The sequence below is a fragment of the Drosophila innubila genome (assembly GCF_004354385.1).
Source record: "Drosophila innubila isolate TH190305 chromosome 2L unlocalized genomic scaffold, UK_Dinn_1.0 4_B_2L, whole genome shotgun sequence".
In the NCBI taxonomy this organism is placed as follows: domain Eukaryota; kingdom Metazoa; phylum Arthropoda; class Insecta; order Diptera; family Drosophilidae; genus Drosophila; species Drosophila innubila.
Window position 1 is genome coordinate 17,220,760 of NW_022995372.1, and position 21,825 is coordinate 17,242,584.

At 38.3% G+C, this 21,825-nt stretch overlaps 2 protein-coding genes across 2 annotated transcripts; one reads left to right on the forward strand and one right to left on the reverse strand.

Moving 5' to 3' along the window:
- Window positions 1-1,627: 1,627 nt before the first annotated feature.
- On the reverse strand, window positions 1,628-6,081 carry LOC117781877 (uncharacterized protein DDB_G0284459). The gene is made up of 2 exons (XM_034618756.1): window positions 4,078-6,081; window positions 1,628-3,599 (listed from the first exon to the last, which is right to left on the reverse strand). The coding sequence occupies exons 1-2, from the start codon at window positions 5,863-5,865 to the stop codon at window positions 1,752-1,754; spliced, it is 3,636 nt and encodes a 1,211-aa protein (XP_034474647.1). The 5' UTR covers window positions 5,866-6,081; the 3' UTR covers window positions 1,628-1,751.
- Window positions 6,082-11,016: 4,935 nt separating this feature from the next.
- LOC117781957 (endothelin-converting enzyme-like 1) lies at window positions 11,017-13,438 on the forward strand. Its single transcript, XM_034618849.1, has one exon. It carries the CDS (start codon window positions 11,368-11,370, stop codon window positions 13,339-13,341), a length of 1,974 nt encoding a protein of 657 aa, XP_034474740.1. The 5' UTR covers window positions 11,017-11,367; the 3' UTR covers window positions 13,342-13,438.
- The last annotated feature ends 8,387 nt before the right edge of the window (window positions 13,439-21,825 follow it).

The window sequence follows — 21,825 nt, forward strand, 5'->3', positions numbered from 1 at the left end:
CTACACATACCTCAAAATATTTGAATTTTTTTCGCCGCTTTGCAATTTATGGTGTTGGTCGTCACTTAAGTTTTCTTTATCATTAAATATCAGAAAATCCATAGAGTGCTAATTGTAAGACGAGTTGCTGGAGACAACATATTTTAATTATTTACTCGATTTTTTCTTAAACCTTATACACAATACTGATAAGTTATCAATATAGCGGTAATTTACATATCAACTTTCTGTTGCTTGTCACTTGATAAGGCTTATTATCAAGTAATTGCTCTACTGGTTAAGTTTTGTTTATTTTCACTCTATTCAAAATGCAAAAAAAAAGATTGGATCTATGTATTTATTTGTGTTTTTATTTCTGTTTGTTGGTGATTGCTCTGCAGATTATCAGATTTTGGGCACTCCTGGCTTATTATTTAAATCACAGACAGGCAAATGTCCATGCCACTGCAATAATATAATCGTATATCACTGGCAATGGAATTCTGAGAATTGTAAATATTTTGAGATTGACCCAAGAACATATAAATGTTTATGGTTGTGTGAGACGATTCTTGATTTTATTTGATTTCGTGTTTGCGCAGCACTTTGACTACTAGAACGTGAAATTGTTATTGAGTCCGTGGGCGTTACCCACTTTAGTGCAAAAAGGCAACATTCAACTGCACATTGGACAGCATCTGACAATAGACAGAGACTTTGTTGCTGCATAGCTAAGCCCTTCATGCTGCAGCTTGTATGTGGCCCACAAAACCAAAGGCAAATATTTTGACAAGCGCCGACAAGGGCAACTTGACGTTTCTTGTCCTACGTGGCGTATGCGCAATGCAAACACAAAAGAGCCTTCATACACTCCACAGAAGAAACGAAAATAGACTCTGGGAAAATTTGGTAAAGTCGCTGATGATGCATTCAAAATTCTACTTGACAACAAAAGCTAAATGGCCCAATTGAACTGCAAGTTTTACCTCATTAAACAGTCACACTTTAACTGTCAAACGCATCTTAATACTTCAAAATGCTTTTGATTGGCATAAAACTTGATCTGCTTGAAATTTTGTACAGTTTAAAAAAATAGTTCAGGGAATTGTTTGAACAACCTGGTAATCACCAGGAATATAATATACATTTATATGACGTGTATATTGATGTAATTGCATTTTTTTAGAATACAACTTACTGATCATTTCGCCTTACTCACAATTTTAAGTAAGTGCCAAGTTCGGGAGAAAAATGTACACACAAATTTAAAAGAACACTTTTTAATTGCGACCTATTTTAAATTCATCTCATTATCTGTTGTAATTTTCTAAAGTTTAGTAAATTTTTATTTAAAGTAAAGCCAATTGCTTTTTTATTTGAACGTTAATAATATTTTATTTGTAACGATATCGGACTTATAGAATAACAGTCTTGAAAGTAAAAATATAATGCATGTTATAAGTCTATTTATTGCTCTTAGTTACTATGGTTATTTAACGTTTATGTGTTTGTTTGATTAATGACATTAATTTTTAAAATAACCTAAATTTTTGTGTTTTCATGTTTCATTATGTTATCAGTTAAGTCCTGATAAAGTTCGTAATTAATGACTAAATATTTTTGAAAACATCCTAAAAGTATGCATTGCTTGCTTTAACTTTTCATAAAGTTTATTAGGAATAAAATTGTATTTGTAACATTAGATGTTAGTGCCTAAAAGATACATATATAATTACAATAGATTGAAAGGGAATTATTTGAAATGCATTGAATTAAACGGCGACCGCGCGTTGATCCAGAAGGGAATCGATGATCTTGTTGATGTGCTCACTGCAACTGCCCAGACAGACGTCCGCATATTCGATGAGGAACTGCATGAAACTCTCGAGTTCCTCCATGGAACAGGCACGGAATCCATTGCTGCGAGCGATATTGTCAATGGTCCGCAACTTTTGGGCATATTCCGGCTTGTTGCGGCATTGTTTCAGCGTTGCTTCATTGTGCTTTGAGGGCAACTCGTAGTTCCTTATGCGCTGCTCCACACTTTTCAACTTGGTTTGCTGCTGTTGCAGTGTGTGAAGCATTTGTGGCATGGTCATGGCTGTGGGCATGATCCTAGGCGTTGAGCGGATGACAGGCAGCGTCTTATCAAAGAGCTCATCGAGCGGCACCGCCTCATAGTCTTGGCTAAACAAATCCGGCGAGAAGGAGAGTCGTCCGCTATTGTTGCTAAAACTGTCCGACTCGAATTCAGTTTGATCGAGATCGCTGGTCTTAATGGCATTGACAGAGTTGTTGCTCTGGTTATTCGGCCAGGCGTATTTGCTGCGTCCTTCCAGTCCATTGCTGTTGCCCGTCTGCAATCCCACGAGCATGCTGTAGTTGCTCTCAATGGAGAACTTGGGAGTTGTGTGCCAGAACTCGGGAATGCTGCTGAACTCAAAATGGTCGACACCAAAGCGTAGCTCCTGCTCCACATCGGAGCCGAGTTCCGTGTCAAGGAAGTGGAATAGACGCTCGATCTTCTCGCTGGACAGGTGCTTGCCGCTGAAGGGCACGGCAAGGTCGCCGCTGGCAAACCAGTAATGGGAGAACCCCTTCACACTAGGCGGACGTTCAGGCATGGATTTTGTCTCCTGCACGCTGCCATTCGACCTGGAAAACTTGTGTCCATCGATGCCAAAGGTCAGCTCACGGGTTTCCCAGCTCTTCTGTGTAAAGATCTCATACAGCAGTCGCAATCGCTCCGACGTATTGTAAGCAATGTCCAAAGAGATTGTAAAATCTCCAGCGCTAATCCAAAACTTCGAGCAGCACTTGCTAGCCGGCACATCCTCCAGCTGAGAGGAGCTCATCTCCACAGTCGGTGCGTTGGCAAAGAACTCGCGCTCACTGCATGTGGGTGTGGTCGGAGTGTCCGAAGTGGCAGCCAAGTCCAGTGGATGATCCTCCCGAATCACCTGCATGGCCAACGAGCTGCGACGAGACTTGTCCAACTGTCCAATTGGACTAAAGAGCTGCTGCTGTGCGGAACTCGAGGCATTCCGGCCCTTAACTGGCGTGGAAAAGCCCGAGGGCTTCGCATTGGTCATGCCCAAGGAGGGACGACGCAGCGGACTGCCATCCATGGCATCATTGGAGCAGGTCTCAAAGCCCTGATCGATGAAGCTGTCACGCAGCTGTTGATCCAGCGATTGACGCGGTGTCTGCGATGGCGACTGATCGCTGTCCGCATTGGGAGATGGCGACGACATCACCGTCAACGTATAAGCCGACTTGATCTTTCTCGGTGAATTCACCTGACGCATCAGCGACTTGTCCAGCTCAATGTAACTCTGCTCCGGCAGTGGCAGTGCCAAGGGAAGTGGTGCAACTGTAGTTCCACTTGCGGTTGTAGGCTTCTTCTTCTTTTCCTGCAATCCTGCTGGCTTGTAGTCGGAGTCGGAATCGGTGCTGGTCACCGCATTCGCTGTGGCCTCCACGATGGAATTCTCCTTCTTCCAGGTTAAAGTGCGACGCATCTTCTTCTTACGCGGCGGTCGCACGGGTTTGGTAAAATCAAAGTCCGTCCCTTCGGCTGGCGATGCTGGCATTTCCGGCTGAGATTCATCGCTGGTTATCTGCAAGGGATTAATGTGTTTCATTAGTAAGTAACAAAAATATATATTAACAAAATATAGGAAAATTCTAACAGTAGAGTTTGTATTGGTTTGAATTTAGTGACAGGAACCAAAATGTTTACAATTTTTAATATATTCAAAATAAGTAATAATTAAATATCAATATAAAAGTCATAACATAACTGTTATAATTGATTGGGACGTGAATAATTTAAATGTAAGCTTTTTTTTAAATTTCAAAATCCAAATGAACTTTTAAATAAAAGTTACAATTATTTCATTATTCATTATTTCCAATTTATAAAATGAATTAAAAAGTGGAATTATAAATAAAATTAGTTTTCTGGTATAATTTGATTCATACTGAAATTATTTTCGATTTCGTAATACTTCTTTGCGATCACTGTTTAGAGAATTTCTAATTCCAGACGTTGAAAGACGCTACTTTTAAGAATTTCTTATGATTTAGAACACTCACCTTGGGTAAAGTAGACAATCCGGATTCACTCTCATCGGCATCGGACTGCTTGCAACTCGAGGAGCTGCTCGATGTGATGCAGTTGTTCTGTGCCTGGACAAGACTTGGACGTGGTGCTGGAACTGGCGGTGCTTGGCGTTTCATTTTTCGTGGCGTGGGCGTGGCTGTTGTTGGTGTTGGTGTTGTTGCTGCGGGTGTGTTTGTTGTTGTGCTTGGTGGTGGTGTTGTCGTTGCCGTGTCCACATCCTTTTCCTCCACAGAGCTGGATTCCTTTGTCTGGCTCTCCAGCTCCAGCTTGGCAATGGCTTCCTCGAGCAAGCGCTCGACGGCTGACTTTTGGCTTATGTCGCCATAATCGGAGTTGATCGTGGCCTGTTTGGGCATCTCATCGCTGCTGGCAATCTCGATAGTCTGGTCCTGGTTCGAGACGCTGGTTATGTCAAAGAGCACACCATTCTCGGCACTTAGCCAGCTGTAGAAGAGGCTCTCCAGTGGCTCGTTTTGAAAAAATGGATGACTATCATTGCCGGCACGCTCCTGACGTGTGCGTCGGATCTTCTTGGGCGGAGCATATGCCTCCGTGGGCAGCACACTGCGTATGGCCGACAGATTGCGCTTCTGCGTGTTGGCCTGTTCACGTGGCTCCATCTGATGACCGGACAGGGCAATGACATGACGCTCCGGACTGGGCTTGATCACCACCGTCAGTGTGCTCACATGCATCGAGGGTGTGACGGAGGAGGATGCGTTGGATTTGGCTGCACTTGTTGGAAGCGGCTTTGGTGGCGTTGCTTGGAGTGCACACTTGGCCTCCAGCTCCTGGGCCAAATGCTTGACACTCGCTTGTTGCTCGGCTATCACTTCTCCACGTGCCATTTGCTTCTTGGCCTGTGCCTTCAGATCATCCGCATGCTCATTAAATTTGGGATGCTTGGCGGCGATATCACTGACGAATTTGTTAAAGAGCAACACTTTATCCTTGACACTTAGCTCACGGAAGACATCCTCGGCCACCAGGCAAGGTCCATGTACCATCGATTGCTCCTGCTGTTGCGGCTTCTGCCTGGGTTGAGGTTGTGGTTGAGGCTTCGCTTCCGGCGAGAGTGAGAGTGACAGCTCATTCTGCAGCATTGCGTATTGGGAGACCTCGGTGCGTCCCACTATCTGATTAAACTTGGAGTTGAAGAGCTGTGCCATCTCCTTGACCTTCATGGGCAACATGGAGCTGGTTTTACCGGCTCCACGAACAGCTTGAGGCGTTGCCAGCTGTTCCGGCTGCTGTTCATATTTTTGCTTCAACTCGCTGATCTTCAGCTTGCAGCTTTCCAGCTTTTGCTTGGGAGGAGCTGCCGGTTGGCTTGCCAATTTGGCAATGACACTGGCCACTTTTCCACTACAATTGTTGAGGGTTGCGGCCATCTCCTTTCTTGGCGATACGGGCACCTCTTCATCAAAGTATTTCATGAGATTCTCAATGCTGGACAAGTCCAGATCGGTGATTTGAATGCGTGACGGCGCCACATAGGAGTTCTGATGCTCTAGAGCGCTAAGGAAATGATCATCATCCACAGAGGAGATCTCAAACAGTTCCTCCCTCGTCATCGTTGCACGGAGCAATCCACTTGCATCGCCCACATCGCCATAGTGGGCGTGGCGGGAACGTCGCTCCTCAATCTCGGCATTCAATTGAATCAACTCACTCAGATCGGCACTGTTCATGGCGGCCGTATCCAGGACAATCTCCTGCTGCTTGTGATTATTATTGGGCGTTGAATTGCTTAGCACCATTTCGAATTATTTCTCTTGCGTTCTTCACGTTAGACGTTTCAGTTTGTAACTGTGATCGGTTGCATTCGTGCAGCGGCTTTTAAGGAGCACAGGTCGAATCTATGCAAATTCTTTTGATACCTGCCAATCCGGGCTAACATCAGGTCAGGTCATATAATCGCGGCACAGCTGCAGTTTGGGGTTTTTACCACCCCTAATGCGATTAAATGCCTTCCTTCCAGGAAACCTGAGGATGACAGTAAAAAGGTAAAACAGGTAGATAAAACAGTCTCCAGAAATTTGCATGCACTCGACGTTAATAAAATTGACAGATTGCGCTCCTTGACTTGAGACTTAAAATTGGGTATAGCTTAGGATGAACAAAGGTGTGGAAAGTTTATTAGGGGTTCGTAGATTGGATTATATATATTTACACAGTAATGCGACAGTTGCAAAAAATATATTTCCAACTTCAAATCCTGGACATATAATTATCCACAACATGTTATTAGTTACTAGGAAATATAACCAACCGATGCTTTTCAGTATTATTTCTTCACTTAATATTGAGTTTCAATTTAAAAGTTTTATATTTCAGAGTTGTTGTTTTGTGAGTGTTTTTAAAATAACTGACAGCAAGTTAACATTATAAAAAAGAAAAATGGAATTATTTTTTATTGGTATTTATTATTCCAGTATTTCAACATTTTTTCGAAACATATTTGGAATCCGAGACTTTGCATTTATGCTGACAAACGAAAAAAAAAAAATAGAAACAAACTGAATATAGTCGACTCTACTTTTAAAGCGCACTCTTTAATTGGTTATGTTATTTGAGAGAGATAAAAAGAAATGCGCAAAGAGAAATGTGCAGAGACAAAAGGGCAGGCAAAAACAAAGAATTGAAGACAGAAATCGGCGAAAATTCTGATAATTACCAGTTACAATAGCCGTTAACTTTTGCCAAGCGCACCTCGTCTTCTTTCTTTGAATTTTTTTTGCTTTTCTTGCTTGCACTATTTTTCTGTTTTACATTTGTTTGCCTAGCGAAATCAGCTAACGACTCAGCTAACTAGTGTTGATGCATCACGGGGCCAGAATTTAGTAAGACCCGCTATTTTGCGAAATGATCGTAAGAAAAATCTTTAAATTTTCATTATTAAATCTCAATGGAACTTCAAACGGAATGAAATTTTAAAAAAGAATGTTAAAAGAAGGCGACTAAAAATCATAAGTTTACATTTAATCCTATATTGTTGCAAGGTTCATAAGAAAACTCAAAAACAAAAAAATAAAACCAACTAGATCATTTGTTAATATTGAATAAAAAGTTCATAATTTGTTCGTTTTCACTAATTATTTTATCAATTATATTAACTAGAATAACAGTTTTAAAGGTGAATTGCAGCAAATGGTTCTACCTTCAATCATGCAATGAAGACTTCTCAAAAGCTGGCGAGAGTCACCGCAAAATGTGAGTACTAACAAGACCTCAGAGAGTTGTGCGCCACAATAAAATTTACAAACAAAAATTTGAGCATGTGGAGCTTGTGAGAAAGCTCTTGGGAAGGGCTTTGATTTCATTGGATTTGAGGCAGTCATGGTTGCTCGGCGAAATGGTGACATACAGCTCGGTGTGAGTGTCTCCAAGTTGAGCTGAAACTTTGTTAGCATCGCCATTGCCGCCTTATGCAAATCAGGGGACAAAGCAGTAAACGAGTGAGAGATTCAGGCAGGTGCTAAGCTGGAATTGATGCTGAATGTTGATGATGACATTTGTGAGTTGGTAGCGCACTTTATTGCGTCATCATCATCTGGGACAGAGTAGAGTTTAGTCTTAAAATCGACCATTTCAATTTGCTAATAGCCACGTGGCATATTTCCACGCATGGAAAATTGTCTAGACAACAAATTTGCTAAACAAAAAAACCCAAAAATTGTTAAAAGGTTTTACACATTTCATTTTTTTTACTTGTTATCCATTGTCTGTTTGTTTGCTTGTTTGTTTGTTTGTTTGTCTGTTTGCTACGCTTTCAATAACTTTAATATATTTTCTGAGGGGCTCAGTCGGAAATTGAATTACTTGAGTAACGGGAGAATACAAAAATGAAACTATAAATTGAAGAGAACTTTAGCGCTGACTTAAAGTTGCTGAAAAACCGCAAACATTTATTGCTACACTCTGTAAAAATGACAACAACAAAAAACAGTACATGCAAATTGCAACTGGGAGTGGAGAAGGCACAGCAGGGGAGGAGGTGAAGAGGCCAGAATGTTGAGTGCATGCGTAAGTGAGCATTTAACAAGGCAAACTGTTGGACCCACAAAGAACTCAACCCATTTGCGGGTTACTTTTACTTTTTATTCGCTATGAATCGCAAAGCACCGCAACTTTGTATACGCTTACTAACATCCTGTTGTTTATTTTTTTAATAAAACTTCTTTTCTCGACCGAAAAATAACAAAAAATATATTTTATTGTTAAAAGAACTTTTATTGCTTCTTCTTCTTAAACTCTTTATATATTTGTTATAGTAAGCAAAATTTAAAATTTCAGAAAAATAAATGGTTTTTAAATCACAAAAAACAAGGCTTATACCTTTCCGCCAATTAATTATACACGTGATTCATAAAAAAACATATTACGTGATACTACAGCAAAGCTATCTTTCTATTCTAATTTAAAGCTTTTCTAGCTCCAGCATGTGTGAAATCTTTGCTTTTCCCATGTTCTGTTTTACAAAAAATTGTTTCGTTATTTCAAGTAACTTTTTGCTGAAATTATTGCTAAGAATATCTATATTGTTGTTATTTGTTTTGCGACTAACTTAACGACTAGTATTGACTTAATTAAACTTAATGAAATGATCAGCAATATAGGCAGTAATTAAGCAAAAAAAAAAAAGCTGTGTATATTATTTAAATTCCAACCGCATCCAAACACTTAGCTTAACTGTAAACCTTGCCCATTATAGAGTATCTGAGTTGGGCTGTCTGGCTGAGCTCTTTCGCGGCTCAACAGTGACTTGCCAGGCGTAATTGAATTATGAAATTCGGGATTCGACAAGGCGGCTGATACCGATGCATTGAGGCAGGCAAAGAGCCAAGGACAGAACCAGGGAGATGAGGCAAGTGTTGAACTACCATTGAACCGTTTACTTTCAGCATGCTTGCACTTTCGATACATATACATGTATACAGTGAGGCTTGAATGTAGACTCCTTGTGGCAAATAATTTTCGCGTTTCACTCATGTTAATAAATTAATATATTATAATGCAATTTTGCTTTATGTCGACCAACAATGTCGCGCTTTTGCCAGCACTTAATGAAATATGTGGGGAAAAAAGTGATATTTTTAATAAAAATAATTTTCGTAAAGCTTTCACTTTGATATACATACACACAATACACCCCTCGCTTATCCTTTTGCTGTTGCTGCTTATCAAATACCTTTTAAAGTTGTTTTAAATATTCCACATAATTTGTATGCCTCTCTTTCTCTGTGTCCACCGCTATTTCTCTCTGTCAATGACAGAGAAATTATGCCAATTTAAAATTCAGAGCGCTTTAAAAATAATTATTAATTAAAGCGTTGTCAACTTTACTTAACTTCTCTTTCTCTCTCACTCTCTCTCTCTCTCACACTGTCTATCTATCTATCTTTATCACTCTCTTTCTATAACTCTTTACCTCTCTCACATTGTGTGGGTGAGTTAACAAATTGCAATTTAATTAAAATTCAATAATTTGAAGGCAAATGAGGCACATGCTTTAGTGATTAGGTTTTAAATAAACTTAACAATGTGTGTATAATGAAATAGTTGGTAATCATAAAAATAAATAATCTATATTTATTTGTTATTTACGGTGTAAGCCTTTAATTTAAAATAACACTATAATTTTAACTATAAGTCGAACGGTAAAAAATTTACGAGACTATTACAAAAAGCTTTATCCACGCTTGGATATACCTGTTAGCAAGATATTTTCGAAAACTACCGATGGTCTGGTTAGAAAATCAAACGTTCTCAAATTCATCAGAATTAAAAAAAATTGTTTTCCTGATTCGTTTAAAATGTTTTTTGAATTGTTTGACAAATTATAAAAGTAAATACTTTTTTTATACGTATTTAATTCCAAAATCCATTGTTGTTCAAATTCATTTATAGTTAGTGCACCTTTTCTGCCCTTCAACTTCGCACGAGCCTCATTAATTTAATGGAATAAACATGTGTTCCAGCACTCAACAGTTGGTATAATAGAAGTATTATTTCGTTCAGGGAAATCAGTTTTTAAAATTGATGTAAAAATACATCGATGCTCAAGAGTCCAAAGAGAAGAGAATGGCCAGGCCCCTCTCGAATGACAAAGAATCTAAGAGCTGAGTTAATGTTTTATATTATATTAACCATGGCAGCATATCGCAATGATTGACGGTTCTCTGACCCTAGACCGAACCTCTCGTGCTTAAGGTTAGTCATTAATTGCAGCCCCAATTGCGTCATCCGTTAATTCAACGACCTGATAAGGCGAAAGCCGAGCGACTGCGGCTACGATGACAATTAATAACTAAAACATGAATTGAAATCACTTTTTTGTTCAATACAAGCAGAGTCTTTTACACAGCGAGAAATTAAGCAGTATAATATAGAAATATGTGTTTAAAAAAATTAAGCCCGACAAAATATGAATTAGAAAAATCCAGACATAATATTATCAATGTTGTATCCTGGAAAAGAATACATTTTTGTTTTCAAGTTTTATTATAAAAATTATTTTAAATTCTATTTTTTACAGTTTTATCTTTTATTACAAAAGTAAAAAATATTCATTTAACCAAACTTTTTTCTAGTATATAAAACGCAAAGTAGCTCAAATAACTTTATTTATATTTTTACCATTTGTCAAATTACAAGTTGGAAGAACTAAAGTCATCTCTGGGAGAATAAGTACTTTCATATGGACTTGTTAGCGTTTGCAGCGCTCGGGCATTTTTTACAGTGTACTCGTACCATTGATAAGACGGCTTCGTACGAACTAAAAGAAAAGACGTATTAAAACGCTGATAAGCAAGCAAAGCAAGCGAAAAAAAACTGTAAAAAGCGCGCTGCAAGAATTTTAACACACATAAATGTATGTAAATCAATGTGCGTTTGTATGTGTGTGCATGGGGCCAGTGAATTAAATACGAATACATAAAAATTGAAAACGCGTGAAACGAGTTTTTAGTTGATTTTTAGCAAGCGGCAAACGAGCAACGAAACAACGAAACATTCTCGAAATCGAGACAAAAGTTGTGAAATACAAAAGAATAAGAAACCATTGAAATAAATATTCTCAAATCAATATTCTGACATGTGTGCGCCTAAACAAAACCAACAACAACAACAACAACAACAACAACAACAACTGCAACTTGTGCCGAGAACTGCAGGCAACTGCATAAAAAACTGATTAAAACAAAGTTAATTTTAAAAATAATAAATAAGAAGTTATATACATAAGAATTGTGTTTGATAAAATGCCACGCATTTGGGGGATTTGTTTGCTGCTGGCAAGTGTCCAGGCGCTGCCCACGAATCACCTGAATCAAAGTTGTCGCCACTCTGGAGTTGATCCCTTGGAGGAGTCGCCATGCAGCAGGGATATCAATTTGCAGTACATTCAAAGGCTGGAGAGTTATATGCGGCCCGAGGTGGATGCCTGTCAGGACTTTCATGGCTATGCCTGCGGCAATTGGAGATCGGTGCATGGAGCCGGCGTATCCGCCATGTCATTGAGCGGCTCTCACATCGATGAACGCTATGTGGATCTGTTCGAGCGTCTGCTGAGGGAACGCCAAGCACCGGAGCATCGTCTTCCGATGTTTCCAAAACTCTTGCAATATTATCAGAGCTGTCTGGCTTTGGAAAAACCACGTCTCCGTCGCTATCTGAAACTTTTGCCGGTTCCAGCTACCAATCATTGGCTGGAGCTGTTGGCGATATTGGGCCGACATGGTTGCCATGAACACTACTTGAAGATCGAGGTGATTCATCACAATTCCACACAGCACATTGTTGTGATCCAAGCGCACGAATTCAATCTCAGCCTGAATCTCAGCAGAACTATATACACTGCCCTGAGGCGTCACATGGACAACAAGTTGCCGTCGTTGTCGCAGCTGCGCATTCAGTTCCGACAACTGGAGGAGACACTGGAGCGTCTGTCCAGGCCAAAGAACATCAACAGCGAGGAGGAGACGCTCACCATGTACACACTGGATCAACTGCAGCGGGATCTGCCGGCTCTAAACTGGACATATGCCTTGGAGCTGCGATTGAATGGCACCTACGATGGGAATCATCAGCTGCTGGTGGATGAGCTGCCCAGACTGCGTCAGTTGATCGAGCATCTAAATCAAACCGATGCTCGACTTCTGCAGTTGTACGGCTTGGCGAGATTCCTGCAACATATGCTCCAGTTGCCACACAATCCACTGACCAGTCTTTCCAGTTCCAGCTCCACTTCCAACTCCCCTTCAGCTGTTACCTGTGTGCAGCACATGCGAAAGACACTTTATCTGGCCATGAACTATGTCTATGAGCACACCTACTACTCGAGACAACGTGCTGCCGATGAGCGCGTCATCTTTGGCGTCTTCCAGGAGCTCAAGTCCCAGATAGCCCAGCAAATGGAAGAGAATGAGTTCGGACTGGAGGCCAACTTGCTGGAGGCACTGCAGCAGAAGGTGCAAGGCTTGCGTCTCAATATTGGCAACATGCCGCAAAATGCCACTGATCAGTTTTATAGAGATTGGGAGAATCGTTGGCAAGTCGGCGGTGATTTCTATCGGAATCACTTGCAGAGTCTGCTGCACTATTATGACCATCTGGCGGAGCTGGAGCGTACGCGGAATGCCACGATGAGGCAACTGTTTTATAGCTTCAATCATCATGGTCCCACGCTGCTGGACAACATTGATGCCACACCGTATTTCTACTGCCTGAGCAGCATCATCATCATGCCCTATGCCTATGTGCAGCTGCCGTTCTATCATGCTCAGTTCTGGCCAGCGCTGCTCTATGGCGACTTGGCCAATACCCTCGGCCACGAGATGTTCCACGCCTTCGACACATACTTTGTGGATTATGATGCGCAGGGTGTGATGCGCAACTACAGCGATCAGTTGCGACTGAATAGTCAGTATGTGGCAGGTGTCAACTGCCTCAACGACACCGATGTCCTCATGTTGAACGAACGCACGGCAGACGTTAGTGGAACGCGCCTTGCACTCAAGACATACATGCAACAGCCGGCGGAGAGACGCCACAATGGACACGTGTATTTCCTGCAATTTGCTCAGTTCTTTTGTGGCGAGGAGGCGGACATGTTCCATGACCCGGGCAGCAAGAGATTGAACTATGCCCTCGCACAGATGCCCGAGTTTGCCGAGGTCTTCCACTGCGCCCCAGGAACACGTATGAATCCTGTCAAGCGCTGCCAATTCTGGTAGCGTCAACTCTTGTATAACATTGTAGAGTAGCTGGTGTATAGCTTTAACTAGTTAGACCAACAAGTATTGTAAATAAAAGTATGCTTAAGTAACTGCTGCTTCTCTCACTCTTACTCTTACTCTTATTCTCTCAATCTCTCTCTATTTCTCTATCCATCTGTCTTTGGAAACGTGGAACACATCAGTATGCAGCACGCGCATAGGCTCACAGAAATCTTTGACAGCCAAACAGTTGGTAAGCTGCGACTGCGGCTATGACTGAGATGGGGATGGGAATAGGGGTGGGAATTGGGATGGGGGCAAAGATAGCTCGCAGCCAGCGAGACAAGTTAATTTTCAATTACGTGCACAACGTGCGAAGCGGAGCAAAAGTTGAAAGCCAACAGCATATGCGACTGTTTTTCTTTCTGCCGGTCTGTGTACAACACTGCAAAGCACAGCAGAAACATGGGCATAAAACAGGAAGATTATCTTGGTCATTCCGAAGATATAAATCTCTTACCTGTGTTCTTTTTTCAACCGATCTTCTGTATATATATACATATATATGATATAGTATTTCAATTTCAAAATAATTAATTGGGATTAAAGAATACTATCTGCATTTTTGCATTTATATCTTAAAAAAAAAAAGTTGGGACCTTTACCAAGTTTAATTAAGGAAGCTTTAAAACTAAGAGATAAACAGACTGGCAATTAGGCGGACTCAAATATAATGCTTTACACATTTAACGACATAATGATAATCCCCCTCGGAAAAGTATAAAAATGTAGCCACAATAAATTTCGATACATTTAATTTATTTTAAATAATTTACATAAAATATTTTCAAATTATGTAAGTACCCCATTTGGCTTAGTGTAAGTCAGACCAAAACATTCAACATTTAACTCATAATCAATCAATATTTTTAAATTTTAAAATGAAAAGCCTTTAGTTAAAGAAAACTAAATAAATAGACAAACTAAATAAACAATTTATTTTTAAATGAGTTGACCAAATTTTAAAAAAATTAGCCTCAGAAATGGCAATGAAAATTTATTTCTTGCATTAAAATTTTATTTAGAAATGCACAATTTTTGGCTTAAATATTTCTCAATGATTTTAGATAAAAGACATTTCGTCAGTCAGTTTGTATGGATATCAGTTGGGAGGGAATTCGAAGAGCGTTGCAAAAAACTACCAAGGTGAAATGTGAAATATGAAATGCCGAGGCAGCATAAAGAATTTTCTCGTTGGCATCGTCATGCATTGAAATCAGGCAGAGATAGCACACAAAGAGCGAGAGTATCGCTTAAACAGCAGCACATACAGTCACATATCAATACTCACGTACACAAAGACACACACACACACACATACACATACACACATGCTCAGTGTGCGTGTCTTCTTTGCCGGCACGCTTTTTATTTATTTGCTAATTAACGCGCTTCCTGTGCAGCCTCTGCCGCTGTCGCAACAGAAGCAGAGACAGAAGCAGAAGCAGAAGCAGAAGATGAGGCTGAAGCAGAATTCGAATCGAGAGCTCAACGCTGTCGCTGTAGATATGTTCACTTGGCAACTTGTTGAAGGTCGCTATTTAGCATATTACTCATACGCCGCATGGTCCCACCCAGTCACCTGGCAACCGCAGTTGGCGCTCCACATTAATAGACCATTAACAAGGCACCAGATGCAAAATACAAGTACACAAATACAGGAGCTAATCCAGGAGCTCAAACGTTGATTAAGCAATTCCAACAATGTATTAGATACAACTGTAATGCTCTAGAATATCACAAAGTATCAAATTAGTAAATAGTATTCACAGTTAAGCAACATTTAGTAAGCAATTTCAATGTAAGAGTATAAGAAAGTCAACTTTAAAATTAAAAGTAATTCTCACGAATTTGCATACGAATAGTATTGAGCAACGAAATGATGAAATCGACCAAGCACATTACCGATAAAGACGCTCTATAATTATGTTACATGATTATTCAATTTGTATTGATTTCATTGAACAAAGTTAAAAGGTCAAATTCTAATGACATGCTAATTGGAGTTAGTAATAAAAAACTGCCTACTGTAGTTTTCATTATCAATTTTAAAACACTTAGTTTCTTATTAATCCACTAGGTATTCACATTTTTTAACAATGTTGAGCTGACTAACTCAAATAAACTCCATTGAAAATTAATATTAAAACATTGACATTTAATTCGACTTTATTTAATAGAAACAGAATTATTATTTTTGTAAAGTCATAAAAGATAATAAAACCATTTCAATTTCATTATCAATTTTAAAACACTATAATTCTTATTATTCCACTAGGTATTCACAATTTTTAACAATGTTGAGCTGACTAATAATCTGTTGAATTTTCAGTACATTCAGCTAGTGTGATTTACTCAAATAAGCTCCATTGAAAGTTAATAATAAAACAATGGAATTTAATTCGATTTTTTTAATGGAAACTGAATTAATATTTTTGTAAAATCCTTAAAGATAATACAAGATTTGAAATTGAAAATAAATACAAATACTGAATTGTTTTTGATAAAATTATTCAAATGCATTTTCTAAGCTTTTTTCAGTTGTGGCTGTAAATGTTGGATGAACACTAAAGTAATAAGCTAGTGTCATTTCACTTATTTGTCTGTAATCTGGGTGTATTTATACAAATTCAATCTAGAATATAATAGAAATAATCAGACAACTCATTCAATTCAATTGAATGAATTGCAAACGTTGTTATATAATCCATATACCCAGCCTTAGGGCTTGTATGGGTTTATGCGCATTTATGGAACTGTCTCTGTCTAGTTTTCTCTGACTGTGTGTTGACTTAATGTTTAAGTCGGCAGTTTGTTCTGTCGCCGGGTTCGAATTCTCAGTTTGCTGTGCTTGCGGTTTACTCGAATCGCCGACGACTCGCGCGACCACACAAATTGATATTCCATGTGAGATTTGTTCGCTTTGTGTGTGTGTGTGTGTGTGAATGTGTGTATGAGGCTTATCAGTTGGCAATTTCATTCATTCATGTAAGTCAAATTAGTTGTCGTTGCTGTTCTGAATCGTTTAATAATTAAGTTTAATTTTAAACTGCTTAGCGGGCATTTCACGTGTCCGAGTGACGCAATTTGAGCGATGAATTGCGTGTAGGCAAACCACTAAACCGCTCAGCCACTGAACCGCTGAAATAAGCACAACCAATCAGCTCACAGCAAGCCACTCGCCTAGTTGGTATTATGACCAGTTCAATCCTGATCCGGAACTTTTAACTCTGCCATCTGTCACGTGTGACTGTCGCTGTCCGGACCTTGCACCGTACTCCGTTGATGATCCCCTTTTAAATACACGTGATGACCGTTTAAAGACTGTTTGATTGTTAGACCCCGTACTTAAAAAAAGTACAGGGGTCTATTGGGTTTGTTTTACCGAATATGTGCGTAACAGGTAGAAGGAGGCGTGGCAGACCCTATAAAGTATATATATTCTTGATCAGCATCAATAGTCGAGTCGATATAGCAATGTCCGTCTGTCTGTCTGTCTGTCTGTCCGTCTGTCTGTCTGTCTGTATGAACACCTAGATCTCGGAGACTAAAGAGCTAGAGACACCAAACTTGGTATGTAGGTTCCTCTATACTGCAGGCAGATCAAGTTTGTTTCAAAAATCAGCCACGCCCCCTTAACCGCCTGCAAATCGACATTGAAAATTTCATATCCAAATTATAAGAGCATTTTGAAAGCCAGAAATTCCAGATTTTGCACAGATGAAGATTTAATTGTCCTAAATTTTTGCTGAAAATTTCATTCTGATCGCACAGTAAATAGCGAAGATATTCAAATAATAAATTTTGCTGTTAAATTCGTTGATGGCGCGTTGGCAGTAATTAAAACTTGAATATCTTGATAAAACAAAAAATTTATATTAACATATTATATAACAAATTGGCGTCCATTCAGACGTGAGCTTCGGTGGCGCAGTGTACTAAGTCGCGGAGTCGGACAGTGCTCTGGGTTCGAGTCCTGCCGTGGGCGAAAGATTTTTAATTTATTTATGTTCGAATTCAATTTCATTTTATATTAAAACAAACTCAGTGCTTATTTAAAATGTAATATTAACATTAAATGTTAAAATATAAATTATTTCTTTTACTTTTAATTGAGCACTAAAACAAGCAATATGGCCATTTAGGAGGGTAAAGACATAAGTGAGAGTGGCTCAACACTTTGAGCCTTTGTCTTTTGAAAATTTTTGCAATTTTGTCGTGGGTTCGATTCCGGGAACAACTTTTTTCCAGCTGAATTTAAGCTTTTTTTTTTTAATTTTTACAATTTATTGAAATTGTTATTTATGAATGTTATACTGACATTTAATATTGAATACATGTTTAAAAATTGCATTTAAATAATTTTACATTGATATTTATATAAACGTTAAGTTAAAATTCTATGTTAATTTCATGTTTATTATAAATTTATTGTGTAAATTTATGTTTTTAGTAAATTTGTCTTTTTTTGGTTTTCAATTATTTTACTATTTGATTTAACATTTAGCATGTTTAACATGCAGTCTTAATTTATTCACGTTAAGGTTTCACTTATGCTTAACATAGCCAAATATGCATAAACGCATGTTTATATATATGAATGCTTAGCTAGAAACTTCTTTTGTCTTGGCGCGTGCCAACATATGTATGTATGTGTGCACTTAACAGATCTTTGAATTGCACATATGGATGTCCTGCTCTTCCTAATGATTAATGCATATGTATGTCTATTTGACTTTAAACTGACTCTTTTTCAACTCTTTTGTGCGCGCTGTGTACAAGTGATTTTGAATTTGATTTTGTTGTGCTACCAAGTGTTCCATTTTAAGATAATTAGATAGTAAGTACGGGGTCTCCGACAGTCGAGTATGCTCGACTGTATAGTTGACTTCCCATCTTTGAATAAATCTAAAATGAAATGTTTGTTTGTCTGTTTGTATCAAAGAAAAAAGCTTAGATGTTCAATATCTAGAAATGTTTGTTCCGACGCTAGTTTAGCGGGAAAACGCTAAATCCCGCTAAAATTTAAACCTCAACAGTTTCCAAACCATAGAAGCTACAGATATGTTCTATATATTATATATATATATATATTCTATATATAGGCGTACCTTTAAACTTTTTTTCTAAAGTACTCAGGTGAAATTTACAGGTGAAATAAAGCATTTTAGCTTACATTTTGGCGATTTCTGACAAAACGGCTCTAACGATTTCTGTTATTTATGTTAATTATGTTGTAATACGTACAATTTTGCTTGTTTTGGTATTTGAAACATAAATTTTGGTTGAGGGATTTGGAAGATATTACCTGTTAAGTGAATAAATCATGTTTGACGAAAAACTTTTTGGTTTTATGAGATATCTCAACCAAACTGATACAATATACATTTAACTTGGTTTTATATATCCTGACCAAAGTTGGTTCAAATCCAACCACTATATCATATAGCTGTCATAGGACCGATCGGTCCAATATTAAGTCTTAGTATAAAAAATTTTTTGTTTTCCTTGATATCGTAACTAAACTAATAGAATATGCATTTAAGTTAGACTTATATATCCTGACCAAAGTTGGTTCTAATCGAACCACTATATCATATAGCTGCCATAGGACCGATCGGGCTAGAAATTGCTTTCGTCACTAGACTTTTACCTCGTGTAGAGGTTTTTTTGTGGGATTTACTATATCTTAACTTTAATATTTTTACTAGCGCAAACAAATATGTTTCAGTTTGTTAGTTAATATTAACATAAGAGGCCAGCGATCCAAATTTTTACCAACTGCTTCCTATTAAACCGCAATGTTTTCAAAATAGAAATAAAAAAATGGGCAAAAGGCGCGACAGAAAAAACAACCAGAGCAACAACCAAATAAACGGAGTAGGCAGCAGAATCTGCGGCTAAATTCGCACGTTCAAGTGTCAGTGACAGCAACGACAACGACAACAACTCTGTTTTGACAGGGTATCCACTTTGTTTCAACACATAGAAACTCAACTCCCCATTCAAGGTCCAACTCTTTCTCTTGTTCCATCTCCAGTTACCCAGCAACGGAAACGACAACAACAACAAAAAGTAGCATGTTTATTAAACGGCATTTTGGCAATTCCCAAAGAGTCAACGGCAACAATTTTTGTGGTTTGCCACATTGTTTGCAATTGTTTTTGGTGTTTGCTGCGATTGAAATTGTTGTTGTTGTTGCCGTTGTTATTATTGTTGCTGATTTGTTTACCAACTGTCGCAATGTTTGCCTGTAATTGTTAGCCACCTCAGTGTTATGTTTCTAAAAGAATACACACCCAAACACAATCGACATCGAATTTCACAGACACCTCGATAAGTTGATTTACATATTAAAGGCAACAATTTAATTAGCTATGTGCATTATTTTAATTTAATTCTGTCAACATTTATAGACTCTAACCATTAATTATTAAGGCAGCTGATAAGAGAGGCGCATAAAGGGTCAGCTGAGGATCACCAGCGAGTAATCTTAGCACTATGGGGACTTTTTCCATTTCTGTTGGAATAATCCCATTCTTTTTTGAATAATTAGCTCGCTTATGAAAAACCTGTTACTTTTTAGCTACAAGGTCTTTTATTAGCACCTTTGAAATTATAAGATCAATTCTAATTTTTTTTTCTGGTTTCCTTCAAAGTTTTAAGACTCAATATAAAATTTAAAAGCTGACAATTGTGTTGTATATCTGTCAAAAAAATGCATGTACTATTAAAGTAACAGTCCCAGACATAAGTTGAGCGCCTTTTAAACCACCATGTTCATTATAAAACAAACATAATTTACAAAATCTACTGTAAAAGCAATAATCAATGCAGTAAACTGTGAATAGCAAACAATAAATAGAACAAATAAACAACAATCAACTTTGCAAACATATTTCCAACGTCCACCAAATATTGCAGCATTCGAAATTATGCAATCATTTATTGCATTTTTCACAGTACTCAAACGGCAATTGATGATAGAGCTACATAAATAGGCGAATTGTGGACATTTTGAATTTTTGGTATGAATTAGACAGTACTCGACTTTTAGATACAATTTTGGATATTGCATCTTTAAAAATTAACATTCATTTTCAAAATTGGCATGATTTTTTGTCAGAAATCGAGTGAGAAGTGTTTTTTAAGCAAATTGCTATACAAGGACTTGATTAAAAGTTGAAACCTGAGATTTCAAATTTTTGAAAATCACACTTACCATCGAAATTATATCATGGTCGAAAAAAAATTAAATTTTCTAAATGCACAAAATTGAAGTGCAGAGTGAATAAGGAGAATCAAAATCAAAATCGAACCAAGTTGCTCCAATGTCAATATCGATTTTTTTTTTACGATGGTTCCTGTAACCATATAACCGAAACCGTATACAAAGAGGAAGCTACAGTATTTGTGAATATGTGTGCGTGTGTAAATGTCCCTGAAAGAGAGTGCAATTAAATAACGGTCAAATGCAGCAGACGGGACATTCAATGATGACGAAGATATAAACAGCACTGCGTTCTCTGGTTTCATATGCAACGGTCAGTTGATTAATAATGTTGCCAAACGTGTATGTGTATGTGTGTGTGTGTGTGTGTGTTGACATAATTGCACCATATGAACAAACAGACAGCACACGAAATGCGTAACAAGCTTTTGAAGCCCAAAACGTGCTTGAGAGCAAAACTTTCGATACGATGCTTGTTGCCATATTTAATTGCAATTTGCAAGCTGCGCCCAAAAGTCGACAGCAGTTTTTTCTCTCGCTCTGTTTGCATATTTACAGTGCCCCAAAAAAATATGCCGTCATACAATTTTAATTAGTTTTGACAATACGCCTCCAGCCACACTTCCCATCTAAATGAAAAGCTGACAACAGATCTCAAAGTCACGCAGGCGAAACGGGTTGATGATGTTCAATAAGATGATGAGATGATGACGTCATCAGCATCATCAGCTGACTTTAAAGTCTACAACACATTGACGAATAAAACCGTTAGTACATATACATATACAGAATCTGCGATGGCCGCTCATGTTGGCAAATAGATGAAAAGCGACTTCGTCAGGTCAGCGTTGATTATTGTCAAACAACGAGCGAAGAAAAGCAGCTGGAAAACAGTTGACGACGTCGTTGTTGTAGTTGTCATTCTGCTTTACAACAACCATGATCGTTGAGTGGAAGTCAACATATAGTAAACCAAACAGAAAGACAGTAAAAATGTTACAACTCATCATGGAAGACTTAAATATACCCTAACAAAAAAAATAACAACATGCTGCAATTCACAGCAATTCTCAATTTTAGACAATTCCATCATGTTAATTCATTGGAGAACTGTTTTGATAATTTCAATGAATTATGGGCTGAGTCCATAATTTTTAAAATAAATTAAATATGTCAATAAGCGCGAGTTTTTTTTATCGATTGCGGAAAAT

Bases quoted from the DNA above. Each gene is read 5' to 3' on its own strand.
- LOC117781877 (XM_034618756.1), bottom strand. From the start codon at position 5,865: ATGGTGCTAAGCAATTCAACGCCCAATAATAATCACAAGCAGCAGGAG. The intron at 3,600-4,077 runs GTGAGTGTTCTA...AATCCCTTGCAG, and splicing joins GATTGTCTACTTTACCCAAG to ATAACCAGCGATGAATCTCA.
- LOC117781957 (XM_034618849.1), top strand. From the start codon at position 11,368: ATGCCACGCATTTGGGGGATTTGTTTGCTGCTGGCAAGTGTCCAGGCG.